At 52.3% G+C, this 25019-nt stretch overlaps 7 protein-coding genes across 7 annotated transcripts; 2 read left to right on the top strand and 5 right to left on the bottom strand.

Moving 5' to 3' along the window:
• Positions 1-4: 4 nt before the first annotated feature.
• C7974DRAFT_334615 (uncharacterized protein) lies at positions 5-4237 on the bottom strand. The gene is made up of 3 exons (XM_046139161.1): positions 2899-4237; positions 2744-2852; positions 5-2692 (listed from the first exon to the last, which is right to left on the bottom strand). The coding sequence occupies exons 1-3, from the start codon at positions 4004-4006 to the stop codon at positions 100-102; spliced, it is 3810 nt and encodes a 1269-aa protein (XP_045998253.1). The 5' UTR covers positions 4007-4237; the 3' UTR covers positions 5-99.
• A 1-nt stretch (position 4238) lies between these two features.
• C7974DRAFT_392850 (uncharacterized protein) lies at positions 4239-6205 on the bottom strand. The gene has a single exon (XM_046141720.1). It carries the CDS (start codon positions 5730-5732, stop codon positions 4632-4634), a length of 1101 nt encoding a protein of 366 aa, XP_045998254.1. The 5' UTR covers positions 5733-6205; the 3' UTR covers positions 4239-4631.
• Positions 6206-8208: 2003 nt separating this feature from the next.
• Positions 8209-9608, bottom strand: C7974DRAFT_172556 (inositol phospholipid synthesis and fat-storage-inducing TM-domain-containing protein). The gene has a single exon (XM_046136181.1). It carries the CDS (start codon positions 9396-9398, stop codon positions 8403-8405), a length of 996 nt encoding a protein of 331 aa, XP_045998255.1. The 5' UTR covers positions 9399-9608; the 3' UTR covers positions 8209-8402.
• An 882-nt stretch (positions 9609-10490) lies between these two features.
• Positions 10491-13679, bottom strand: C7974DRAFT_375566 (fungal-specific transcription factor domain-containing protein; the record flags this gene model as incomplete). Its single annotated transcript, XM_046140219.1, has 6 exons — positions 10491-11384; positions 11439-11820; positions 11871-12482; positions 12530-13294; positions 13350-13353; positions 13415-13679. The coding sequence occupies 6 exons, from the start codon at positions 13677-13679 to the stop codon at positions 10491-10493; spliced, it is 2922 nt and encodes a 973-aa protein (XP_045998256.1).
• Positions 13680-18100: 4421 nt separating this feature from the next.
• C7974DRAFT_392856 (ribosomal protein L13 domain-containing protein) lies at positions 18101-19436 on the top strand. Its single transcript, XM_046141721.1, has 4 exons — positions 18101-18179; positions 18278-18410; positions 18604-18916; positions 18970-19436. Exons 1-4 carry the CDS (start codon positions 18153-18155, stop codon positions 19106-19108), a joined length of 612 nt encoding a protein of 203 aa, XP_045998257.1. The 5' UTR covers positions 18101-18152; the 3' UTR covers positions 19109-19436.
• A 355-nt stretch (positions 19437-19791) lies between these two features.
• C7974DRAFT_172810 (uncharacterized protein) lies at positions 19792-22028 on the top strand. The gene is made up of 2 exons (XM_046136182.1): positions 19792-21405; positions 21455-22028. Exons 1-2 carry the CDS (start codon positions 19959-19961, stop codon positions 21769-21771), a joined length of 1764 nt encoding a protein of 587 aa, XP_045998258.1. The 5' UTR covers positions 19792-19958; the 3' UTR covers positions 21772-22028.
• Position 22029: 1 nt separating this feature from the next.
• C7974DRAFT_172864 (Melibiase-domain-containing protein) lies at positions 22030-24907 on the bottom strand. Its single transcript, XM_046136183.1, has 5 exons — positions 24528-24907; positions 23231-24474; positions 22973-23177; positions 22790-22927; positions 22030-22741 (listed from the first exon to the last, which is right to left on the bottom strand). The coding sequence occupies exons 1-5, from the start codon at positions 24589-24591 to the stop codon at positions 22158-22160; spliced, it is 2235 nt and encodes a 744-aa protein (XP_045998259.1). The 5' UTR covers positions 24592-24907; the 3' UTR covers positions 22030-22157.
• Between the last annotated feature and the right edge of the window lie 112 nt (positions 24908-25019).

Genomic DNA, 25019 nt, shown 5'->3' on the forward strand with positions numbered 1-25019 from the left:
AGGTCTAAGGCTTAAAGATGTGATTGTGGGGTATCTCGATTACAAATGTTATACTCATCTAGGCTACCTAGTATACAAACGAAATTATGCTGCTTTGACTCACGCGTTGATGACCCTGGTCCCATCTGCGCCCTCCCTGTCTTCGACTTGAAGTCTTTTTTTGACCCAGTCGACTGTCTCGGAATCAACTTTCGTGGTGTCCGAGCTGGAATCAGGGGATGCATGGCCGGGTTCTTGAAGACGGTTTGGGTCCTGCTCTGAATCCTGTTGCCCCTCTGCATCAATCTCAGCAGTCGGTGCACTCGGTACGGGATCGTGCCTCTTCTCATCCTCACTGTCCACGTCTTGCTTTAGATGCGCGTTGCCCAGCACATGTGTCTCCTCAAATTCGGGCTCTTCGTGGATACTTCTCGGCCTTTCCTTCTGCTCTGGCTTCTCGGGCTTGATGGCGCTGCTGTCATCCCAACTTCTTCTGGAAAGAGGCTCTGTGCTGCTGCGATTGAGGGTCGAACTCCTCCTATGCTGCGAGTCAAAGTCCTTTTTTATCTGGTCATAGTCTCTACTGTTCCTGCCCTTTGAATCTTTTACAGCTGGTGCAGTGGCTGACTTCGGCGGCATTCGATCTGTTGGCTTCTTGACGGAGATGCTCTTGCGTGGAACCATGGTGCCCGCTTTCTTCTCGCCGGTACCAGTAAGGGAAGCAATGATGCCTTGCTTGTTGTTCTTCTTCTCTTCTGCTATAGCTTGTCTCAGCGCTGCCCACCGAATGGAGACGTTATCTTCGACTTCGTCTCTGTTTTCTTTGGTCTCTACGTCTTTACCCTCCGCCTCTCTGATATGCGTGACACGAGTCTTGTGCTCGAGCTGCTGCAATTCCTGCTGACCTTGTGCAATGCGCGCTCTACGAATGAAGGTAGTGGGCTGGTACTTTTTCATGTATTCGGCGTCAAGGCCTTTCATGAAATAAGCCGACGGGCCGAGCAAAGCTGCGATGTCTTTCAAGACAAAGCCACCGATACCAAAACCGACACCTCGCACGGCTCCCACCAAGCCACGTTCCTTTGCCCCTCGAATTGGCTGGGTTACGATTCCAGTGACTCCATCTGCAATACCATATACTAGCTCATCGCGACCAGCGCGAAGACCAGAGTGTATCCCAGTAACTCGTGGTGGGCGTCGAACGGTCTCGTCTCCGTAAAGCCGAGGTGCGTTGTGGAACCCTTGGGTAAGGGCGAGAGTAACATTCATAGGGAAGCGTGCAAGTGCGTGGCCGGTCTTTCTGAACCCAAATTCCGCCTCATGTGCAAGCTCTTCGTTCAGTGTCTGTTCAGGTTCACTGATCCTCGATGAGCTGGACACTCCGCGTTCTGGCTTAGGTCTATCGCCGTTTTGCTGTTGTTCTTTCTTCGCAACATGTTTCTCAGCAGAGTTCTTCTTCTCGTTCTCCAGCTCAGCGTTTGCCCTCTCCATGGTTTCTTTTCTCTGTTCCTTCTTCTTTTGGTGTTGTCTTTTCTTTTCCCACAACCTCTCGCGCTTCTTCAAACTCTTGCCCATCTCAACAGGAACAGAGCCCACGCCCAGTGCTGCGTCTGTTAAAGTTGTGTAGATGCTCCCCCACAGCCCGGTGACTGGCTCGCCAGGGCCGCCAAAATCATTCCACTCGTAGTGACGGATCAGACGCAGCTCGTTCCATTTGAGCTTCTTCTTGTTGACCAGTATCTCAGCCGCGAGTGCTGAGAGCTTGACATTAGTGTTCTTGATCTTCCAGGTCGCCACGTGGTTATCCAGAAAGTCGCAGCGCATGCTTGCCTCGCCGTGGAGCGGCAAACTCCGATGGAAGGATCGCACGGCGTTCAAGGCCCCATCTCCCTCCGCCTCAATGTCATCTGCAATCTTCTGTACATTCTTTTGCGCCTCTTCTGTCAGGCATTGTTTGATGCCTTCAGCTAATCGGTCGGCAGTCAGGTCCTTGTAAGGTATGCACTCGTGTGCTCCTGCCTTCGCTTTGCTCACCATGGCACCCCAGAATGGTTGGTCACCAAAGAAGGGCACGATCATGGTTGGCTTCGCACACTTGAGACCAATAGCGCAGGTACCAGCTCCTCCGTGATGTACAACTGCTTTGCATCTTGGGAACAACCAATCGTGTGGGGTGTTGTCCAGCATGAAGACGTTGTCTGGACAATCCGAATTCGATCCAAAGCCGCCCCAACCTTTGGAAACCAAAGCGCGCACACCAGCCATCTCGACCGCCTCAAAAATCAGCTTGGTGAACCGATCAGGGTCATCGACAACGATTGAACCGAACCCAATGTACACGGGAGGGTCGCCAGCGTCTAAAAACTTTTTCAGGTCGTCTGGAGGTGTGAAGTTAGATGCCAAATCCAGGAACACAAAGCCAGTGATGTCGACCTCTGGGCCCCAGTCCTTTGGTTTTGGTATGATTCCTGGAGACCACATGTATGTGTAAGGCACTTTCAGTCGATACAGCTGGCCAGGTGCCCAGAGGGTACTGATATCTTCCAAATGCAGTATTTGAGTTCGGAAGCGGTTGATTAGATCTCCAAGACCTTGCCACATCATCATCTCAACAAGAGGATATGACATGAAATTGCTGTACGAGGGCTCAACGTTGCTGACCTTGATGTTCGCGAGCGGATGTGGAAATTGTGTTGTCGGTGTGTACGGGAACCTGTGTTATTTAGCCTGACGTCCCAAAACTTAACCTAAGATGACTACGTACGTGAACATCATATGAAGCGGTATGCCTAGCTTCTCAGCGATGTGTGCGGGGGCGAAACTAGGTGGGTTCGCAATGATGGCGTCGGCGACGAAGGGTGCCTTGTCTCCCACTTCAAGAATTAGCGGCAACTCATCACCTCAGTCTGACCTACTTACTCATCTTTGCATTCATATGATCAGTCTCGTCGTCTGTAGCATTGATGCATGCGCGCCACATGCCCTGAAACATCTCATACATCTGTGCTCTGCGTCGACCGATCTCGCCACCTTTGATTGTGTCCAAATTTGGGATGAGACCAGGGTTTTTGACCATGAAGGCCATCAGCTCAGCTGGGTTACCGCCCACAGAAAAGAACTCGAGGCCAGAATCTTTTTCTACGAAGTCCTTGAACGCTGGATGGGTGGCAATTCGAACGCGATGTCCATAGTCCTCTTTCAAGATCTTGCCAATACGAATGAACGGCTGTATATCTCCTCTCGATCCAATGATGATGATAACAATGTTGAGTCGAAGACGTCGTGAAGGGTCATGCTCCATCTCGTCTTGCTCTGGTGCAATCTTGCCAGCGTTGGCTCCAGCAGTATCGTAGGAGTGCACGCTCTGACCCTCGTTGTCTCTTCCATGCTTCGGTATTATAGCGCCCAGAGCCTTTGCTATGTATCCGCTGCCCAGGTCTTCTTCCAAGATGCTCAGCTTGAGACGTCCATCGCTCTTGACAGACCCTCTAGTCTGGAAGTGCTCATTAGAGACTTTGAAACGTGCGAAGGGGTTCATGGTCGAGGATCGTCGTTTGCTTTGCGAGAGGGTTCGAGACTCTTCGCGCTGCACTGCCTCGTCGCGGCTGGTGCTCTTCGCAGGCAACTGTTCATCTTCGGAGGAGTCCGAGTCCGAAGAACTATGATCGAACGTGACGGTTGTCTGTCGTTGGACTGGCGCTGGTCGTTGTTTTCGAGAGGTAGGCGTGTGTCTGAGGATTGAGTTCTTAGTCGACGGCTTCGGTCGCTCTGTCGCCGATCGTTCCTGTAGTCGTCGTGGGGCCGAAGCTTGTTGTGTCTCGGCCTTAGAAGGCTGTTCTGGGGTCTCAGGCTCCGGAAGGTTATATTGAGAGATGTGTGCGGGTGTGGGATCTGTTGGTGTTGGAAAGTTTATTATTGTGCCCGCCTTCTGTGATGCTGAAACGCCTGCGATGTCTGGGAATGTGGGCTCGTCGATTACCATCCCGGTAGGCGAGACCGTGGGCTCTTCCTGAGCGTGGGTGGCCATCGTGGGAAGTTGTTTTGTCACGATGTCGGTCGCTGTGTCATTACAATTACTGGTGAAGATTTTGACGCAGAGGATGAAAGTACAGTGCAGGAAGTAGCAACAACTGTGCGCGTCTCTACAAAACGCGTTTGCATGAACGAACGTCGCAGTCTACCGGCGGCGACGACATTGACAACATGGCGACGATACTTCTTAGCATTGCAAGCGTGTGCCTGGGCGCCTGCAGTGACGCCACTAAATGATGTTCAAGTTCAAAATCAAGGGTGGTTTTAACCGTAGCAGGTTAATTCCCGTCGTTGGCGCATCCGCAGCTTCCCTGTATGTGCACACTACGTCATCGGTCGTCCCAATCGGAGTGCCTTGCCATCGTCAATGTTACGTGGCACCCAATTTACTTGAAGTTCCCCATGCTTGGTGCCATGCAATTCTGCAATATCAAGCGCATGTCTCGCATGCTATACGACGACTAAGCATATACATGAAATGCCCATACACCCACACAGCTCGACCCTTTTTATGGAGAATGAATGTTTTAACGATCTTCCGCCGCCGACGATCCTTCATGGTTACTGTATATGCCGAACTATCCGGTCTGCCCGTAGATCAGGCGCGTGACCGTTCGCAATCATTTGCGTCCAAATCCAAACCCGTAAAAGACAGCCTTAACGATATCTTGAGCCCATCCCGCCCAACCTCTGCCAGCCTGGACTAGATTCAAAATCTTGACGAGGTTACGGTCCCAGAGGTCTACGTCTTCCCAGTCGTCTGCGTAGGGCTCGAACACCGCCGTCTCAATGCTGCCAGGTGACCCAGGCGTCACCAAGTCCCACTCGCCAGTGACCTTCTGACGGAGATGCACCTTCGGTCCGACGACTAGCGAGCGACCAAGAATGCGACTGTCAGACACAAAGCGAGTGCCTGCAGCAACCACGTCTTCCACTTGACCCGTTGCGCCACCAGCCAGCAAGATACGGCCGACTATGGGGATAATGGGTGTATCGATGAAGTATGGTAACAGGCAGTTCACCCGTATCCCTTGCATCGAGCTTGTTGCCCTCAGGCTCCTGAATAGGCCAAGCACCGCGTGTTTTGCCGCATTGTATTGTGGTTGTATCGCGAGGGGCAGGAGTGACGCTACTGAGCCGACCAGAAGCAGATGTCTGTCGCGCGGTGATGTTGTGGAAGGCATCGAGTCGATGCTGCATGGCTTCGAACCGGGGTTCTTGGGCAGCCAAAAGTATGCGAGATGCGTCGTGTACAAGACACCAGTGCAGTTCACATCCATGATCTTGAAGTTGGGTGGTGGCGGCTCTGCGGCATCAAGATTCTTGCCCTCTGGCAAGACATCTGCCCCTGCAATTCCTGCGTTTGCGACGACTGTATCCAGGCCCCCATGGGGACTCAGTTTGACTGCCTCTTTAAACAGATTGACTTGCGACTGCCAATCTGTGACATCGCAATGCACGAAGTGCACACGCTCGTTGCCTGTCTCCTTGCGCACATCGCGCACAAGCGTGTCGCCCATATTCACATTGATGTCGCCGACAATGATTGTAGCTCCATGTTTCGCCCACAGTCGCACGAAGCCAGCACCGAAGCCGCTTGCTCCTCCTGTAATCAAGATGACCTTGTCTTTAACCCAGGCCGCGTCGAAGGGAGTCGTAACGTCGATTGGAGGGGACTGGCGAATGGCCGCGACCAGACTCTCCGGCTTGTAGTCAGTCATTGTCACCGAAAAGGTCGAGAGACCATGAAGCAGTACTCAATGGTGCCACAGGGTTTCGCGGGGCTTGTGCTGACCAGCTATGTCCGATGATGGAGGCGCTTCGGAAGTCTTGGCCATCACACAAACCCAATGTGCAGCCTCGGCTTGCGCGCATCGGACAACTGAGTTTCCGCGCCATAAACTCTAAAGCTGGTTGTTGAGTGTCTCGCACCATCAACCGCAAATGCATTAGAGCAATAGCGAGCTATCGCCTGGTCACATGAAGGAAACATGGATGATGCGGACGCCGCGGGAGTGCCTGGACGGGACGGCGGGGTCACTAGCGTCATGAAGCATGGAGGCCGCGACCGGACCTCAACTTTTTGGTTCAGCCCCGCCGAAACATTCACTCAGACTGCAGGCTTCCACGCGACACAGAATCGACCAATTGCCTCGGTTTCTAAACAACTTTAATTATGGCACCTAAACCGCCCGCTCTCGATGTGTCGCCCGTTCACATCGTCGCCACGCTCTTCTACAGAGTTGACAAACCACATAATGCCGTTCTTCCTGACCAGGTACCTCGCACGCCGCAAGACACCATCCCTGCAGCCTCCTTGGATGCGCTGAGAGATGGGGCTTCACCGACTAAGAATCTTGAAGCCTACCCTCTCGAGCCACCTACACAGGGACCCGATGCGCTCGACAACCTGTATGGAAACTACATCAGTCAGAGCTGCCTGAACGACTTCACTACCACACTTTCGAGCATACTGCCAGGACTGCAACCGGAAACCGTCGTAGCACGAAAGCTGGAGCGGAGCCATCATTGCCGCGTCGTCGAAACCACATTTCCCCTTCCTACCGCGTCCACCCTATCCCTAGAGACCCTCCGCCGCAACGAAGCTATTTCCCGCTTTGAGCTGGAGTGGAATGTCGAATGCGTCTTCCAGGCCGACACAATACACCGGCGCTACAAGCGTCTCGCAGTCTTCGATATGGACAGCACGCTGATCCAGCAAGAAGTCATCGATGAGATCGCCTCCGTGATTGGCGTTGAGAAGGAGGTCGCTGCTATTACCGCAGCGGCTATGAACGGCGAGCTCGACTTCGAAGCCAGTCTGCGCGCAAGGTGCAAACTGCTCAAGGGTGTACCCGCGACAGTATTCGAGACGCTCAGGCCGAGGATCACACTGAACGAGGGCGTGAAGGAACTCATTACTGCGCTGAAGAGACTGGGGTTCAAGACCGCTGTTCTGAGCGGCGGCTTCACACCGCTGACGGGCTGGATGGGAGGACAGCTCGGTCTAGACTATGCCTACGCCAACCACCTCGTCGTATCCGAGGACGGGCAAACACTCACCGGCGAGCTGACCGGCGAGATTGTCCACGCGCAGAAGAAGAGGCAACATGTTCTGGAGATCTCGCAGGCAGAAGGTATTCTGCTGGACCAGGTCGTGTGCGTCGGTGACGGCGCGAATGACCTGCCCATGATGGGCGTTGCCGGGCTGGGCGTGGCGTTCCATGCGAAACCCAAGGTGCAGCTTCTTGCCCCTGCTCGGCTAAACACAAAGAGCATGCAGGACCTGCTGTATCTGTTTGGCCTCACAAAGGAAGAGCAGGATGAATTGCTGAAGTGAGCGAGAGCGGAAACCTTTAGCGTAGATCACACCATAGATTATACCCCACTTCATAGCTATTGATCTCTGCATATGAGATATGGACTTCTCTACGATTCAGGACTCCTGTGTGTTACGTCAATCGGTGTCCTCTACGATATCTAATCACAAATAGCAAACGAAAATTCACCAAAGGGTGAGTCGAAAATGTGTTTAAGCTGAACTTCCAGGAGGCTGGATTTGATCCAAATGCCCATTGGAAACGACTCGCACGACTCGCACGACAAACTGCTCCCGCTGCAGGACCACGACATCTGTCCAAGTCCGAAGCCGAGCAGACGTCGGGGGAACATACGTTCTTGGAAGCACCACGCGCGACCGCTCAGTGGCTGATCATATAGCATCCGACAAAAGTAGTCTTCGGGGAAGACAACTTAGGCTCCTGAACCGCCTATCCCAGCTTCCGTACCATCTGTGAGAAACATTGCCTTTGTCAAGAAGGGCGGTATGGAGGATCCGGCTGGTTTGGTAGATATACTCTGGTGCGGATTTGGGGCTGTAGAGAGCCAGGTAAGCGAAGCATTGCGAATATACGTCGGCCATGTAAGCAGATTCTTAAGCCCAGTCTTCTGCGCTGTCCTGAATTATGCAAAGGCAGTCGATCCAGATGTAGGCGAGAGATAGACCTTTGGTGAACTCAATGGCTTCGCGAAAAGCGATAGCCAACTCGGAAATGGGACTTCCATCACGCAGTTGGTCTTTGTTAAAGCTTAAGAGACGAAGAAATGACGGGTTGGGGCCCCAACAGATAGCATCTTTGCGATTGCGATCAGATGTAATCGAGATCCTTCAATTGCCAGCAAGCGTGTAGGATTCCAGCTTGGGTGAGAATGCTGTTCTCAGGTGTTCTTTCCGGATGGTGCATGAGTGTACTCGCAACTTTTTATCCACGTACCATCCGATTATGGAGACATGCTCATGCTTTAGACGTGAGATGAGTTGATATATACAAAACGCGCAAGCCAAACCGCTTGTGCAATACTACTCGTGAATCTAATCGAAACTTCCATACTTACACACCAGGCATTCCCAAATAAGCCCGCATGGCCGGCACACCTCTCGGCGCAAAGTAAATCGCATACAAGCCTGTGAACGCAACGACCAGGCCTGTAAACTTCTCGAACCAAGTGTGAAAGTAAGCGGCAGTCATGAGTAGCATCCACCACATCAGTGCAGCTACTCCAAGGGCGAATTTAACGCCTTTAGTCGTCGCTTCGCCTTCAGCTTCCTGGTTCTCCTTCTCGACAGCCACGCTTGCAACCTTGCCGTCTGACAGAGTGATGAGTCGGCCGTCGCGCAGACCCTCAAGACGAGTCAGCGCAGGGAGCATCTCAAGCCAGAGCAGCGAAGAACCCAGAATCAAGAGGAAGACGTGTCCAGAGATGTCGTGACCGCCCTTCCAGCTGCCACCGACAGCCTTGCACGTCGCCGCCGTAATGAACTCCTTTGTATCGCTCATCTCTGCCCTTGCCACTGGGTCTCTTGCCAGTTCACACGCACCGCCGGTGAGTTTGAACCCGCGATCAATCAACGGCGGGCCGAAGAACCATTGTGTGACGAACACCCACCACGTCGTTACTAGCCCATATCGCAGCACCGCCCGGATTCTTCTCACGGACAGTCCGCGCCCGAATCCAGGGTGCATGAGCACCAGCATTGTGAACGCCAGGGTTGTCCAGAACCATCCAACCTTGACAAAGTATACGTTGAACACATTCTTCTTCAGCGCAAAGTAGCTCGGTGCAAACTCAGGCAGATGCGACTGCGAGTCGGCGGAGTAGGGCGAGGCGCGCGAGGCGGGCGATAGGGTACTAATTATGCTGCCTACGAGGAGCGTCGCAGGGTAGATGGAGATGAGGACCGCTTCGAGTCGGGTTGGCAGGAAAGGCGAGCGGCGCGCGCTGGCGGTGAGAGGCTTGATAGTACCGCCTGGCATACCGGCAGTTATAGGCGCGGAGCCGTTAGATTCGGTGACCGATGTGAAGGTGTGTTTACGGCGGGTGGCCATTGTTGTGGGTCAGATGGACGTTGATGGTATAGGCAGGAGGTGGCGCGAAGGGGTGTGGAGAGACGTCTGTTTGGCGAATACCGCATGCGTCGCAATGCGAAAGAGATGATCGAATTGTGGCCAAAGGAGGATCAAAAACCTTGGTTCGTGCGCGTGGAGTTCGACAGGAACCGATGACGTTGTACTGATTTTCAGCAGATGTGGCTGGTGCCCTAGCCTCTTATGACACGCTAACTTTCCCTTGTCTTCTACACAAGTCTAAGGACAGATCTGATCATCACAAGGATAATCTCCATAAGCATGCCTAGGCTGTAATAGCAACATAAATCAGTATCAATAGACCAAGATCATGTTGAGTGACAAGCAGTGTATTGAGGTTATCTTTTTCTTTCGTCTATGACTATGTTTGGTTTTCTACCATAGGAGTCTCTCTCTGGATGATTACCTAGGTAGCTGGGGCTCCGCCTACGACCTTATATATCCCCACGTCTCGTGCCACCCTTCTCACCGGGTATAGAGTTTGAAATTCAGAACTTTCGAAACAAAGCAAATGTAATCCAACGCCGTAAGCCTACTCAAAATGCCGCTGAAAACAGTAAAGACGTGTTATATGAGGCGCTCAAAGCGCCAGGATGATGCAGAGTCGGAGATACGACACGGAAGAAGCGCTGACAAAGAACTGAAAATTTGGTACCAGCCCGTCGTCGACCGTGGGTATCGTGCTGCTGAGCGAATATCGCAATTCGCCAGGTTGTAGAGGTAGGGTGGGTGTAAAGGATGGCCAACCATCTTATGGACGGCTGTAACCAGTTCTGCCGTAGCCTTCTGCGTTGGCAAGCGGTAGCGGTGTCGCATCGGTGCAGTGATTTTTATAACGTCGTCGGCGAATCGCAGGTGAATACGCCCGTATTGCTCAGACCCCAGTCATTTCGGTGTCGACATAAAGTTCCTGTGCAGAAAGCCACGTCATCCCAGCATGCATGTCAGGACCTGATGATGCATGTCTTTATGGAGGTCTCCGCTCGTGAACCGTGCTCTCGACCCAACAGCGGGCACAGCATTGACCTCAGCGATTGTGATCAGCGGATGATCTCATCGCCAGCCACCCACCCCTGCTCCAGGCGGCTGAAATTGGGAGTTTCCACCAAACGGCGTCCTCGAGCTTGGTAGTCCCATTCCAGGATCCATGAATGTCTGCGCCCATTCTTCTTGGTTTAGTAGTTCGTCAAAATGCATGTTCTGGCCGGGGATATGGTGCATACTCGGGCTGCCAGAGTGAATCGGTTGCCCCCTCTGAGTCTGTGCAGCTTGCATCAAGTACATGGGCATGGGCCCAAAGAGCTGTGCTTCACTCTCGTGTCGACGCAGAGCGCCTGCGGGCATACTACTCGGTGCAAATATCGCGGGATAAGATTTGAAATCCGTGCCAGAGGTGGGGCCAACTACGGACGAAGATTCGAGTCTGCGGTCGAACGCTTGAGGGTGCTTGTTCTCAAATGTTGTCATCGGAGGATTTGGGTAGGCCAAAGGATCGGCAGAAGGAAACATCATAGTCGAGATATCCGAGATTGGAACATTAAGACCGGAGGGATCTGTAAATGAGTTCGACAATGGCGTAGGAGGGAATGATGGGCGGTTCGGAAGCGCACCAAACTGTCCTAGGCTGGCATTAGAAGAAGTTGGCGTAAGACCAGGTACTCCCTCAAAGAAGTCTGCGTTAGACGGTGACGGGGAATTGAAAGATGGGTCCAGTCCGAGGCTGGCGTAATGTGTTTGAGATATGGGCAAAGACGGACCAGGGGCAGTGCGATTAGAGTCCGGATGGCTATCAGGGAACGTACTGGCTCGGCGTGGCACTGCCAAATCGCTTTCGATGAGCTGTGGTCGTGAACTGAGCGATTGAGGAGAGCTGTCCTGTCGTCGCTTCCTTGATTCCTGGATCTCTCTTCCTTGCTTGACTGCTTCGGGTAGTCTTTCGAACATAGACTGTAAGAAAGTAAGTATGTCTGCCGATATTTGGCTGGTCTTGAGAACACTTACGTTGAGTGCTGAACTGCATCTATCAGCAGCCATGCTCCTCTTTGCAAAGTATGCAAGGACTTCCTTGCCCTCTGCAGCATCTCGGAGTAGCTCGAGGCTGGTGGGGCTATTAGGGTTTTCCAAGACGAAATACAATATGGAAACAATCGCGAAAAATGTCGTGTACATGGAGAACCAATACGCCCCAGCCAACAGTCCTCGTCGCCTCATCTCTGAGGTGATATGAATGATGTTTCGTGAGACGCTCACACATGCAGAAGCGCATGCAAACGCTCGCTGATCGGTCATGTTGTCGTTGTACGTCGATGATACGTAGTGCAAGAAAGGACGATAGAGCAGAAGCTGCGCATGCCCAAAAGCCATACGAAGTAGTTGTTGCACCCTAAGAAGTAGTCAGTACATGTCCAAATTGCAATAGAGTGGGTGACGCACCTGATGATAATGTGTGGCGCCTCGCCTCCGGGCTTGAGAGCCATGGGCAGTTCGTCCAGCCATTGTGCCAAGTCTTGCTCAAGTTCGCGGATCTTGGAGTACTTGACTGTATATGTAACAGAGTTCTTGCCGCCAGACTGGGTACCCTTGATGGGGTAGACATATCTGCAGATCTTGCTAAGAACTTGCACGATCCTCGTGTGCGCGTTAAAAGCTGACATCACGGAGATACTTCCCTCCGGCATGGGCAAAATCTCGGTTTCGGTGATGTATTCGTCGTCTACCTCCATCGGGAAGTCCTGATCGATATCCTCGTCTTCGAGGAATCGTGGTAGCCCGAGCATCGCGCCCACGTATGTGTCCATCCGCCGAATAACCCAAAACAGGCGCTTGCGAGTTTCAGCCTCAATGGGATTGAAGTTTCTGTTGAACGAACGGTGCAAACCCATACGCAAAGCTGATCGTAAAGCAACTCCAATATAGGCATAGCAGGTGCTGAGCTTTGCTGATGACTGTAAGAATTGTATCATGAATACGATCGCTTGTAGAGACGTCAGGTCGCGGCAGTCGGTAATGTCAAGTAGTTGGCGGGAGGCTTTGAAGTATCGAAAGCTGTCGAGAGTCAGCAAAACCTACAGCCATAGAATGTCCAAACTCACCCTTCGTCGACGTGTGCATCATAGTTCGACTTATCAGCCTCGTTTTCACCCTGTGAAAAGAGTTTGCCCAGTGCTAGCACGGCGTACAACAGAGGCAAGAAACTGTTCTCCGCGTTGGTGTAGTCCTCAGCAGGGGTGTCGTACATGCGATCCAACTGCTTGTAGAAGGTTGGCAAATGAACAATTCTTTGCATTGCACCAGCATCGATTATCGCATTTTCGCATAAGCTGAGAGCTTCCTTCTTGTTCGGTAAACCTGTCCCTGATGGTAACGCAGTAGAAGAGGCAGCGAGTGATCGCGTCGAGGATGGCGAGGGAGGGTCTACGGACATATTGCGGTGCTTCAGAGATGGCGACGAATCTGGGGGCACTTGGAACATATCTCCGAATTGTCGCAGTCCCCTCATGAAACTGAGTCCTGAAGAGTGGCCATGGTAGTCCCAGTTGCCTTCTTCATCGAGATCTAGTTGGCCCGTTGCTTTCACCATTGCTTCCAAGTGGGAGTCATCCGCAACCTCGACCTGTGGGTGGATGTGATGTTGCGACAAGCGTGGGTCAGTAGGTACCATCGCGGGACGTGGAGCGGCGACAGGTGCATGTGGTAGCATTCCATTTTGCAGGTGGGCGTCAATGCCAGGATCGTTCAAGTCTATGCTCGGAAAGACAACGTGCAATAGGGCTTTCGCACGCTTTAATTGGCTCTCTAGAGCTTCAATGTACTGTGGTGTTGCATTTCGCCTACGGTTGGACGGTTGGTCGTAGGTGCTAAGGAGCTGTTAGTAAGTAGTTCAGGGTGCGACAGATGGCTGGGTGGATTTACCATTCTACACTTGGAGTCAGTACTTGCTAAAGCGGGAATATGGACAAAAGACTCGTGAAGCTTACCATAACTGTATACCGTGCAATGGGTGCATGGTTGCTTTCCATCGCATTTGATTTTCTTACGTCGACACTCATCGCATGCACGGGTTACACGCCGCCTCTTTTGCAGAGGCTGTGGCTTTGGCCCCTGGTCGTCGGCGACATCATCGATAGAGGATTGATCCTCCGCAATTTCTGGGCTGTCTGAGTGTGGTGAGGCGTCATACTGACCAGAAAGGCCGGAGCCTGTGTTCTGGCCATCAGCTGTTGTGAGCTTTGGGGAGGCCATGGCGACAGTTGGGGAGCATGACTGTGGCTGGGGGGTGCTGCGCCTAAGAGTAAATGGCTTGTGTTAGGGCAGGGTCAATCAGCGGCGGAGAGGTGGGTCCCAAGGAATAGGATTCTGATGGGAGGGTCTTAGCGCTGTTCCATGGCAGTCGTCCCGCCCTTGGGCACCGGAATCGAATCGTGTTATATCCGCCGAGCAATCCGCTTGTGCACCACAAGGAAGTAGGCCAAGGATCCATGGGTACTGCTGTGGGTTGTGAGCAGTACACAAGAGACCCGCCGAGCGCGCTCAAGACCTCTGTAAAGGCTATCCAACCTGGTTGTCGCTCCAGGCGTACTCTTCGTGTCTTCGCTTGCCCTCCGGTTGCTCCGGCTTCGTTCATTTGCACAACCGAAAAGGCCTAGCACAGCACAGCGGGAGCTGCACCACCACACCGCCAAGTGGCAGAGCACAGCCATTCGCTTATCTGCAAGCTGTGGCGTCATGGTAATACTCGCAGCGTACAAGCCCATAGGGTGAGACGATAGAAAGGTCTCCAAAACAAGGCGCCACCCACGCCACTCCAAGACCAGTCAACAGAGCCTTGATCCTTGGAGTTATCAGTGCGCGGCGGATCATGCAGACACTGCCGGGTCAATAAGGCGTACTTTAACGGGCCTGATTGGCACCAATGCAACATTTGATCATCCCATGATTCCTCGCGCGCTCTAAAGCCTCTGCTTGCAGCACCGATCAGCGAACCGGATAAAGACATCGTCTCTTTATGTGGGTACAGCAGACACCAGCATGTAGCCAAGAAAAGGCTGTGAGTTTCCTCCCCAGACACGGGCTTGTCTCGGGGTGTGATCCAATGCGAGGTCCGACATGTGCACCTCCACTTTCACCAGCCTTCGCATCGTAGCGCCGGCCACAGTTTGTGACAGCGTGGCTTGATTGAGGCTGGTGGGTCCTAGCCTCATCCGGTTGGTCATCATCCGAGGTTGAACGTTGCACATTCCTGGCATTCCCGCCAATGCCTTGGTGCCTCACGCCAACCCAGCCTTGGACCTCCGCTCGCCAAGTCGTAACAAAAACGTGGAATTGTCTCGAGCGAACGAACCAGCGTGTCTCGTGAACTAACGCTTGTCAGCTGTGTAAATGTGATCCATCAGCTGGGAGTGAAGACATGTACAGTAATGACGCCAAGCTTTCAGAAATGGGCAGTGGGTCCGCTTGTCCGCATGGGAATCAGCCCACTACTTTGTGGCCTAATTGGTAGGTCAGAAGTATTGGCTGCGACGTGTGCCCGAGTGCATTCCTCCAGAAACACGCTCTGTTCCGCCCAAATTTCACACACGATATACGGAGATCGAATAGCATCGCCGTCTCCAGGGGTGGTAGGTAAGCCGAAGGAGTTGGGATCCCTATTTCCGATTTTCCCATCGTAATCCTCTTTGTGATCACGATTATGTCACCTACCCATCAGAAGCTCCGCGCGCAGCACCGAGGCAAAGAAGCGGACCAGCATGACGCTTGCACGCTCTTGCTCGGAGAAATCTGCGACTTTGGCTAGAGTCCTGCACGGAAGTTCTAGCCTATCGATATTCCAGTGTTTTTCGCCTAAGCATGTGGCTGATGGTCAATGTTCGCTGACGCCCGAGTCAGGTGCTTGACGCCATAATCTGTGGCTTCGTCACGGCCGCGTATTAGCCACAGGAATACACGTACTAGCCACGGACATCGCGCTACGTACTAGCCACATGATGACACGTACTAGCCACACTTGGCTTTATCTCCTGCTGCCGATGCTTGCTGTCGCGATAAGGACGTCTTTCAAAGCCAGTGTTGAGGCTTTTCATGTGTGGCTTGTACGGCGGAGATGCCGTTTGGTTCCGGGTGAACATGGGGTTGAACAGGTTCGGTGCTCGAGGGCCAAGCCACGATCTCCGGAACTGGCTGTGCGATCGCAGGCAGTTGTGGCGTATGCAACTGGAGAAGCTTCTGTTATGTAACAGGTACAAAAGCGCACGTACGAATATGCGAGCAATGGTCGAGACCGTTGGCCAAGCGTTTCGAAGGTGTCTGGGATCCAAAAGCGTAATGCGCGTCTGCAGCTTGACGTGGGCGTCGACTTGAGGTTGAGGCTGGTGGAATTCGGAAGGAGGAGTTGCAGGTGGCTCAGCTGCATTTTGTTTCCTCCAGGTCTTGCACAGCCACGCAGAGCGGAACGGCTTCTAGCGTTCAAAGGGTAAGGACTTTCTTGTGGCGCTGCTGCCCAGTCTCATCCGATCTCGACAGGCACATCCAGACGCCACAGTTGAGCAACCGCCACACGAGAGGCGTAAGGCTGGCCAGACGATCCGCACAAGGCCTTCTCGATCTTCTTAGTCTGCAATGCCGTTCGCGCAGGTACTCGGATTGTTGTATCGAAATAGCGCCGTGGGATCGTCGCAGGCTCCCAGCAATTATAGAAACGTTTGACAATGTGGGTCCTAACCACCTGGGCAGACAGTGACAAAATGGCGACAGCAGCATCGCTAGAAACTCAGCTCGGCCGCTCGTAACTTTGGTACAGATGAACCGACGATATTTACATCTTCACTGTACAAAGAGGCATTTCATTCCACACGATAGATTGCTCGTTCTCATCCCTTATAAGGCCGCGTCACAAAGTGTATCTGTCTGGCAGTGCTCGCTCAATCTCGAATTGATAGGCGCGGGTTGTTGCCGCCCTATTCCCCGGAACCATTTCGATGAGCTCGCAAGCTGTCGATCGTAATAATGGGTTCGCTACCTATGGATTCATCGGTTACGGGGGCACCTCGAACTCGAACGGTACGAAGGTGACATGGAGACAGTGAAGTATCACCACGCAATATTTACCAGGAAGCAAATCTTGCCCTTTCGCGTTTTCTGGCTACGCAGGATCTTGCATTACAGAGAAGACAAGGTACAAGACCTTCAATTTTGGGTGTCGCACGGCATAGCCCGGAGGTATCCAGCGACTGCTGTGCTACACTTTACCTTTCTAGAACAGACTTCGGTATCCTTCCATATATTCTGGGTCTACCCTAGAGTTATCCGCAACGTGAGAGCCAAACTTCCAAGGGTAGAAACCAACATGATAGGGTTGATTGCTGAATGTGTAAAGAGTCACGCCCGCTATCAAAGATTCCTCCCACCGTTGCTCACGTAACTCGTGAGTGCAATGCACTCCTGCTCGATAAAGATCAACTGACAATCTCAATATGGAGAACGGCACCTATCGCCTGTCAAGATGCGACTAGAGACATCATCAAAGACGCAACTGCTCATTCGAGCTGTGTGTTGATGCAGAAGGTCTACTCACTGATCAGTAAGTGTTGGTTTGAAGATCGCAAGTTAACAACTAGAACGAGGAGTATTTCATCAACCACCACAGACAAACTCAGATCGAGAGCGCTACAGTTTTACCACTGCATAGTTGCAAAGTGCCACTCTGACGGGGAAAGATGACGAGGTTGTAATCAGTTGGGACGACCAACATAGAGCAAATACAACATCTTTAGAGTCTGCTACACATGACACATACCAGTTTTGACCCTGAGTAGCGTGCGACCCTTCGAGTGATCTGTATCTGCAATATGCTCGGCGAGACTTTCACATTGTGGCCGTTTAACGACCTTGGAACTGCGAAGAGTGGGTGATACAAAGCAGAGCAAGTATGAATCATCTGTGATTGACTACATAGAGTCTCAAAGAAGACTACGGATGCCAAAACATATCGACGTTGTATACACCGTGTGTAGGAGAACAAGTTCGCGAAAGAAAAAGTTGTGCTACCTACTACGCATACCTTTTGCCCGTACGACCAACGTATAGCACTATAATATCTGAACGCAGCCTTGATATTGGACAGTTTATTGCAATCATCCAAAAGCTTTGGTTTGTACGTACACTGGAATTCGCGATAAAAGTCAGTTGCAATGCCGCGAGAAGACCGCCTAAGCAACTTCACGCTGTCATATTAATGCAATCGTTGTAGGCTTTAGGTACGTTGAAGCCTCCACCTCCGCTCATATACACATCATTGTAGTCTCGCTGTTTGGGTATCGTCTTGAAAGCAGGTCGATATAGCCTTTCGTTTATGGAACAGCTTGTGCTAATTATTCGGATGTGTGTTGTTTCCTATCTGCTGTACTATTGCGATTGGCCAGGGACAACATCAATACTGCTGTGCGTGCATCGAATTCTGATAATCCTGCGTAGATTGCGCAATCATTAGCCAGATTGCTATAATTGTTTTGGCATGACGATCTATGAGTGTCAAGTGCTCTGTTGTTCCTGCCTTGCTCGTGAGCGCGCCTTCCTCGCTTAGAGAATTTAGAGGTGAAGCTTTCCCGGACGGGGTTAGTACACGCACAAAGCGAAGGCGCGCCCCGTCGCAACTTCAACTTTCGCTCACCTCGACCTCAACCCACCGCCAAACTAACCACAGCACCAGCTCCTAGCAAGATGTCGAGTACCTTCGAGCCAGTAGTCGTACGTTCCCTATAATTGCGGCAGTCATGTAGCCGCCGCGCTGCGCTTTCCAGAGAACCCAAACATGCCATATCAACTCCAGCTAACGTGCAGCACAGGTCATCGACGGAAAGGGCCACCTTCTCGGTCGCCTGGCCTCCACGGTCGCCAAGCAGCTGCTCAACGGCCAGAAGATCGTCGTTGTGCGATGCGAGGCCCTGAACATCTCCGGCGAGTTCTTCCGCGCGAAGCGTACGTCTCCCCCGATCCATCGAAGCGACTCGATGGAGAGCAGAGCACACATTGAGGTGTGATGGAACAACGGCTTTGCATTGCATTGCTTATACACATACACTGGTCGTCATTGACGCCGTGTGCCTCTGCTCTTCATTGAGCGCTTCAAGGCATTTCCTGCAAATTAAAGCAGAGTCTGACATTAGTTCAGTAAAGTACCAGGCGTTCATGCGCAAGCAGACCCGGTACAACCCCACTCGTGGTGGTCCCTTCCACTTGCGCGCTCCGTCCAAGATGTTCTGGCGCACCGTTCGTGGTATGATCCCTCACAAGACTGCCCGCGGTAACGCCGCTATGGAGCGTCTCAAGACCTTCGAGGGTATCCCTCCTCCCTATGACAAGAAGAAGCGCGTCGTCGTTCCCCAGGCTCTCCGTGTCCTGAGGTTGAAGCCCGGCCGCAAGTACTGCACTGTCGGTCGTCTTGGTCACGAGTTCGGCTGGAAGTACCAGGACGTTGTCTCCCGGTATGTACCACTGATATTTTCCTTGACGAGACGAACACTAATTCGCAACGCAGTCTTGAGGAGCGCAGGAAAGTCAAGGGCTCCGCTTACTACGAGCGCAAGAAGGCTGCCCGCAGGCAGTTGGCTGAGGCCCAGAAGACCGCCAACGTTGACGGCAAGACCAAGGAGCAGCTCACCGCCCTCGGCTACTAGATGTCGACGATTCATGATACATGTCGGTGTCGGTGAAGTCGTTTGGCGTGGCATGCAATGGGCCCACGGGTCCTTTTCATCCTGTTTACTTCGACCGATCGAAATGGTGTCTAGGCTAAAAGAGCATACCGATACCAGGATGCACACGTGTTTATGGGTTTCTTCAACGTCGGTCAGCGCTGTCTTCAGGTACTTCTCTTCCGGTTAGAAGAAAATACGAATTGAAAAACCCAGGGCTTACCACAGCATATGATGGAGTTCTGCTGCAAATATATCCCAATTTCCCGTTCATTTGTGTCTCTCGTCTCATAATTTGTATGCGCCCTGATCTCTCACAATTTTGTGATAGATCCCTACGGCTGTGTTGGAAAATGTGATCAAGGTTGATTCCGCACTGCTCTTCCATTCCTCCATGTTGCGGCCCGAAGCCGCCGGAGAGATGGGTGGTGCGGCTGACAACGGCAGACAACCCACACGTCGACCAATGGTGGGGAACCTCGGCTGTGATGAACACATCTACGACTAGGTATGCCCTACCCCGGATTCGTGGGAGCTCACCCCAGCTCTTTTCCATGAATTCGTTCGGAAGGCTGTCATACCTCAGGATCAGATAGTTACACAAGTATCTACCTTCCTTGCAGCGACCTCTACCTAGGTCTGGTTCAGGTGCATCATCAGCGCCGCTGTTCTTACCGATACGGGTTCTCCGCACCTGGGCGTCGATACCCCAAATCGCATAACCGATATCTTTTAAGACGGGCGCCGCTGCACCTAGTGGTCGCAAGCTGTATTCCATATCTACAGATTCCCTGCCACACCCAGAAATAAGCAGTCCGCGCGCATCGTTACCATGGGGCCCACAGATCGTCTCAAGCAATTGGCATCGCAATTTATATCTGCCAGTCCTGTACCCGGTCCCCCTCCGATCCACCCCGGCGACAGTCATGAATACCACCATCGTCACAACTTTCACACGCTCAGTCCGACTTCTTTCCTTTGGCGAGCCGCGCAGATCGAGCCTCATGCTACAGCGATTTATCACAAGACCGCGAATGGGAAGATCCTACGGCGCTCTTACGAAGAGACTGCAGACCGCGCACGAGGACTGGCGTACTACCTACGAAAGAAAGGCTACAAACGCGTAGGAATTCTGGCAACAAATACACCGGCTTTCTTAGAGTCAATCTTTGGCATTGCAGCCGCTGGAGCGGTGAATGTTGCTATCAACTACCGCCTGAAGCCAGATGATATCAGCTATATCTTTCAGCACGCGGACGTCGATATGATCATTGTAGATTTTGAATTCGTCAAGATACTAGATGACTTCAGGAAGGAGATGCCGAATGTACCGATCTTAGTGGACACAGATACGGACGCTACGGAGGGCGAGCTGTCAGGACCGTTCGATGATGCTGTATTGGAAGGCTTGAAGTACGACATTGAGAATGGGAAAAAGGGTTGGGTGGACCTCGCCGCTCAAGCCCCAGATGAGGAAGAGGTCTTTGCCTTGGCGTACACATCTGGTACAACCGCACGACCCAAAGGAGTTGAATATACACATCGAGGTGTGTATCTTGCTGCACTGGGTAATGTGATCGAGTCCGGTCTCAACTACCACACCGGTCGCGCAAAGTACCTCTGGACCCTCCCTATGTTCCACGCAACTGGCTGGACATTTCCCTGGAGCGTGACCGCAGTACGAGGAACGCATTACTGCCTCCGCAAGATCGACTACCCCGAGATCTGGCGCCTGCTGAAGGAAGAAGGTGTTACTCACTTCAATGCCGCGCCTACCGTCAACACGCTCCTCTGCGCAGCGAAAGAGGCTGAAAGATTGCCTCAGGAGGTCCGGGTCACTGTTGCCGCAAGTCCACCATCCGCATGGCTTTTTGAGCAGATGACAAACCTGAATCTGCATCCAGTCCACGTCTACGGCCTGACCGAAACATATGGCCCAATCACTAAAGGCTACCATATGCCAGAATGGGAGGAAATGCCCGAGAAAGAGAAGTATGCCAAGATGGCGCGACAAGGCCACGGGTTCGTCACCGGTCTGCCCGCTCGCATCATCAAGACCGAGCAAGAAGAAGGTGTCCTCATTGATGTAGAAAAGAACGGCCAGGAGATCGGCGAGATCGTATTCGAAGGCAACATCTGCGCAAAAGGGTACTACAAAGACGCCGAGGCGACGCGCAAACTGTGGGCAGGTGGCGTAAACCACACAGGCGATCTAGCCGTCTGGCACGCAGACGGCGCAATCCAAATCCTCGACCGCGCAAAGGACATCATCATCTCAGGTAATTTATTTTCCAGTTCCCTCCACAATTCACACGCTAACTCCCACAGGCGGAGAAAACATCTCTTCCGTCGCTCTTGAAGGCATGCTCGCAGCGCACCCCTCGGTCCTCGAAGTCGGCGTGTGCGCCGTGCCGGACTCGCACTGGGGCGAGCGACCCAAGGCGTTTGTTACGACCAAAGACGGCACGAACAGCGAGACGCTGGGCAACGAGATGATTCAGTGGGCCAAGGAGCAGAGTAACATCAGCAGATTCATGGTGCCAAGGGAGGTCGTGGTGGTGCAGGAGTTGCCGAAGACGAGCACAGGCAAGATTAAGAAGAACGTGTTGAGGGAGTGGGCCAAGGGGAATATGGACGCCAAGTGAAGAAGGCATGTTGTGATGCTTTGGTAGAGTATTGGATAGATGTTGAAGTTTCGCATTGATGAATGAAGCAATGAATGATTTGCGTATCAATCAGGGGCGTGTGTAATATGTCATGTGGAACGCTGTCAAACTAATGGGTACGGACAATTGAAGACCTGATACCGCTGGTTCTGGCTTTCTTGTATCGAATAGCTAGTGTCAACTAGCAATGCTGAGTGTTTTTGCGAGGTTTACGCAAAAGACAGTCGAGACAGAAGTAACCGTCCTCGTGGCATATGTCACATTCTTAACAATAATCAGTATTGGGCCTGTGGAGGTCGAATGTATTACAACTCTGTCACCCCGTTATACACCAGACTGATGTTGTGGCCATGTGCGGCGCCGTCTCACCGCTTCTCCAGCCAAATCAGCTTGCTCTGGTAGATACCGCGATCCCAGCCAGCATTGATACCCGCATTAGCATACGTAGCCCCACTATAAGTCCCATTATCTAGGTCATTAAAGTACCTCGCCTTCGGATCCAAGCCCTGCAGCTTGAGTGGGGGCGGTGCCGGCTTCGTGGTGTACTGTTGCTGGAACGCAAAGACCACCGCCTCACTGCCATCGGCACTGACAAACTGTACAGCCGGCCAATTACTCTCCTGAGGACCCGCGAGGCGGTAAAACTGACCGGAGATGACAATAGGATTGACTCGGTGCGCCTCTGCCATGATGGTGGGAAGTTCGGCGACTTCGTCTTCGGTCAGCTCGTGCGGATTGAGCTCCAGCCCGAAGGAGCCGCACATCATCGCTACGTGGCCGCGGTACGTGAAACTGGTATCGCGTCCGGTGATGCCGTTGGGGGACTTGGAAATGTGGCAGCCCATGGCTGATGGCGGGTAGATGATGCTGGTCCCTAGCTGAATCTGCAGGCGGTCTGCGGCGTCGGTGTTATCTGACGTCCAATGCTGCGGCCAGTAGTGAAGTAGTCCTGAATTTCATTAGCGTTATGCGGTATTTAGAAGAGTATGTTGCATACCAGCGTCGAATCGACCACCTCCGGAAGCACATCCTTCCCAAAGCACGTTTGGGTATTTTGTTGTCAGGGTATCAATGACGTGATACAAGCCAAGTATGTACTTGTATGAGTCTGAAGGGCGTGCAAGCTCATGCATACCTAGGAGGATCAGCAAGGGCTTCTTTGATGACATCGATCACAAACCTCGATTGTTATCCCATTTCACGTAGCTGACTGACCCAGAGTCGAGGATTCCGGATACTGTGTCGATGATGAAGTTTTGCACCTCGGGCAGACCCACGTTGAGAACCATTTGGTTTCGAGTTAGTGTTCTTGCATGTTTCCCCGAGTGCAATACCCAGTCGGGGTGTTCTTTATACAACGTGGAGTTGAGGTTGACCATCTCTGGCTACGCGAGTTTAGCTATCACGAATCAAAAAGCGAACGCAGTATAGTCCATACCTCTACCCAGATTCCAAATTTCAAAGGTGTGTTGGTGCTCGCGTTAGTGCTTGCGTTCGCAACGTCGATTTGAACAATTTGGTCGATGTATGGTCCGAGTCCATCCGGGAATTTGGCCGGGTTTGGTGTCCAGTCTCCAAGGCCAAGAGAATCATTGTTTCTTGGGTAATCGACACCAAACCACCCGTCGTCCATGACAAAGAGTTCAATACCGATATCTGCTGCCTGTCCACCAAGATCAACGAGAGCGGTATCGTTGATATTGAACGAAAGACCCTCCCAAGAGTTGAGCAGAATTGGCCGAGTCTCGTGAGTTGCCTGATGACGAGACAAGTGGTTCTTGTATAGATCGTGATAAGCCCTCGAAACGCCGCCAATACCAGAGGAGCTATAGACAGCAACTGCCTCTGGAGCTTGGAAGGTGTCACCAGGAGCAACGTGAATGCTAGTGTGCAGCGGATTGAGGCCGAGCAGAGCTCTCACATATCCATTTGAGGTTCTTTCAATTGTCGCCTCAAAAGAGCCTGTCCAGACTAGGTTGAAGCCCCAGGCTTCGCCGCTGTGCTCCGTAGTGGAAGGCGATGTCAGCACATAAAAAGGGTTATGTGTGTGCCCAGCGTAGCCCTCGGTAGAGCGGAAGCTCGTCTCGCCATAGTCTATCTTGCGCCTGACAGTGTTCATTTCGTGGTACCAATCACCGTGGGGTTCAATGACTTCGAAATCCAGATTAGGAAAGTCGAAAGAAAAACTTGCTGCTCTTTCAATGACAATATCACCTGTTCCGTTGTTCGTGATCTTGAAGCTCCTGGCGATGGCATTGTACTTCGGGAAGATACTGTAAGAAAGCACAGCCCCAACGTCAGAGACATTGTCGTAGAGTTGCACCTGGAGAGTAGTCACATCAGAATCGTTACCATAGGTTGCTGGGAATCCAGGGATGGATGGTTTGCCAGGGACAATCTCATGACTTTGGTAGAGAAATGCTGACACCGTGTCACCGTCGGAGTGCTCGATATGGATCGCTGGCAGACGTATGTCGCTTCTACCAATGTCGGGGAATTCACGTCGGTCGATTGCTTTATTGTCGTGCCAACCCCATGGCAGGATGTACGCAGGAGGGACGAAGTCCGTGACCGGAGCTCCAAAATGATCAGAGATCAAATCACCATTCTCTGTGTTGACGTGAAACAGGTACGAAACTTCATCGCCAGTCAGTGTGAAGTTGTCGCCGTTCGCGGTGATCGCTGGTGGAGTTAGGCATGCAGTGGTCAACTAAAGTGGCAACAATTGGAATTACCATCTTGGGCGGTGACCAAGCCAGCCAGGAAGGCTGACACGAGGATTTGCTTCGTACCAAGCATATTGTCTTCTGCCCACCGTAGCGCGATGCATTGTTAGTGGGTGAAGTACCTCCATTTTGTAGTTAAGATCGCTACCACAGGTCGTAGTACAGGGTTCAAAATTCCGCCGCTTGTGTGAGGGGTAGTATCTTGGTAGCGGGGAAAGTATGGGGTCAACCGTCAACCAAAGACGTGTGCATGTTCGTCCATTGCCGGGTGATCTGACTACTGGCTAAATAGGCGGATCCGTTTCTAAGACTGGCTAGGGTAACGTCTTTGTAAGACCGACTTGCATTATTCGCGACTAAAAGCAGGTTCAGATCGTTCAACAGCATGTACGTTGTGCCGCTGTGCATGTACAACTTCACAACGCATCCTCTTGGCTGCACGACGCACCTCACACACGGGAAGAACCCTGGATGCGTCCAGGGAAGATCGCTACCTAGTTC

This window comes from Boeremia exigua (assembly GCF_020726555.1).
Source record: "Boeremia exigua strain MPI-SDFR-AT-0100 chromosome Unknown C7974scaffold_5, whole genome shotgun sequence".
Taxonomy (NCBI): domain Eukaryota; kingdom Fungi; phylum Ascomycota; class Dothideomycetes; order Pleosporales; family Didymellaceae; genus Boeremia; species Boeremia exigua.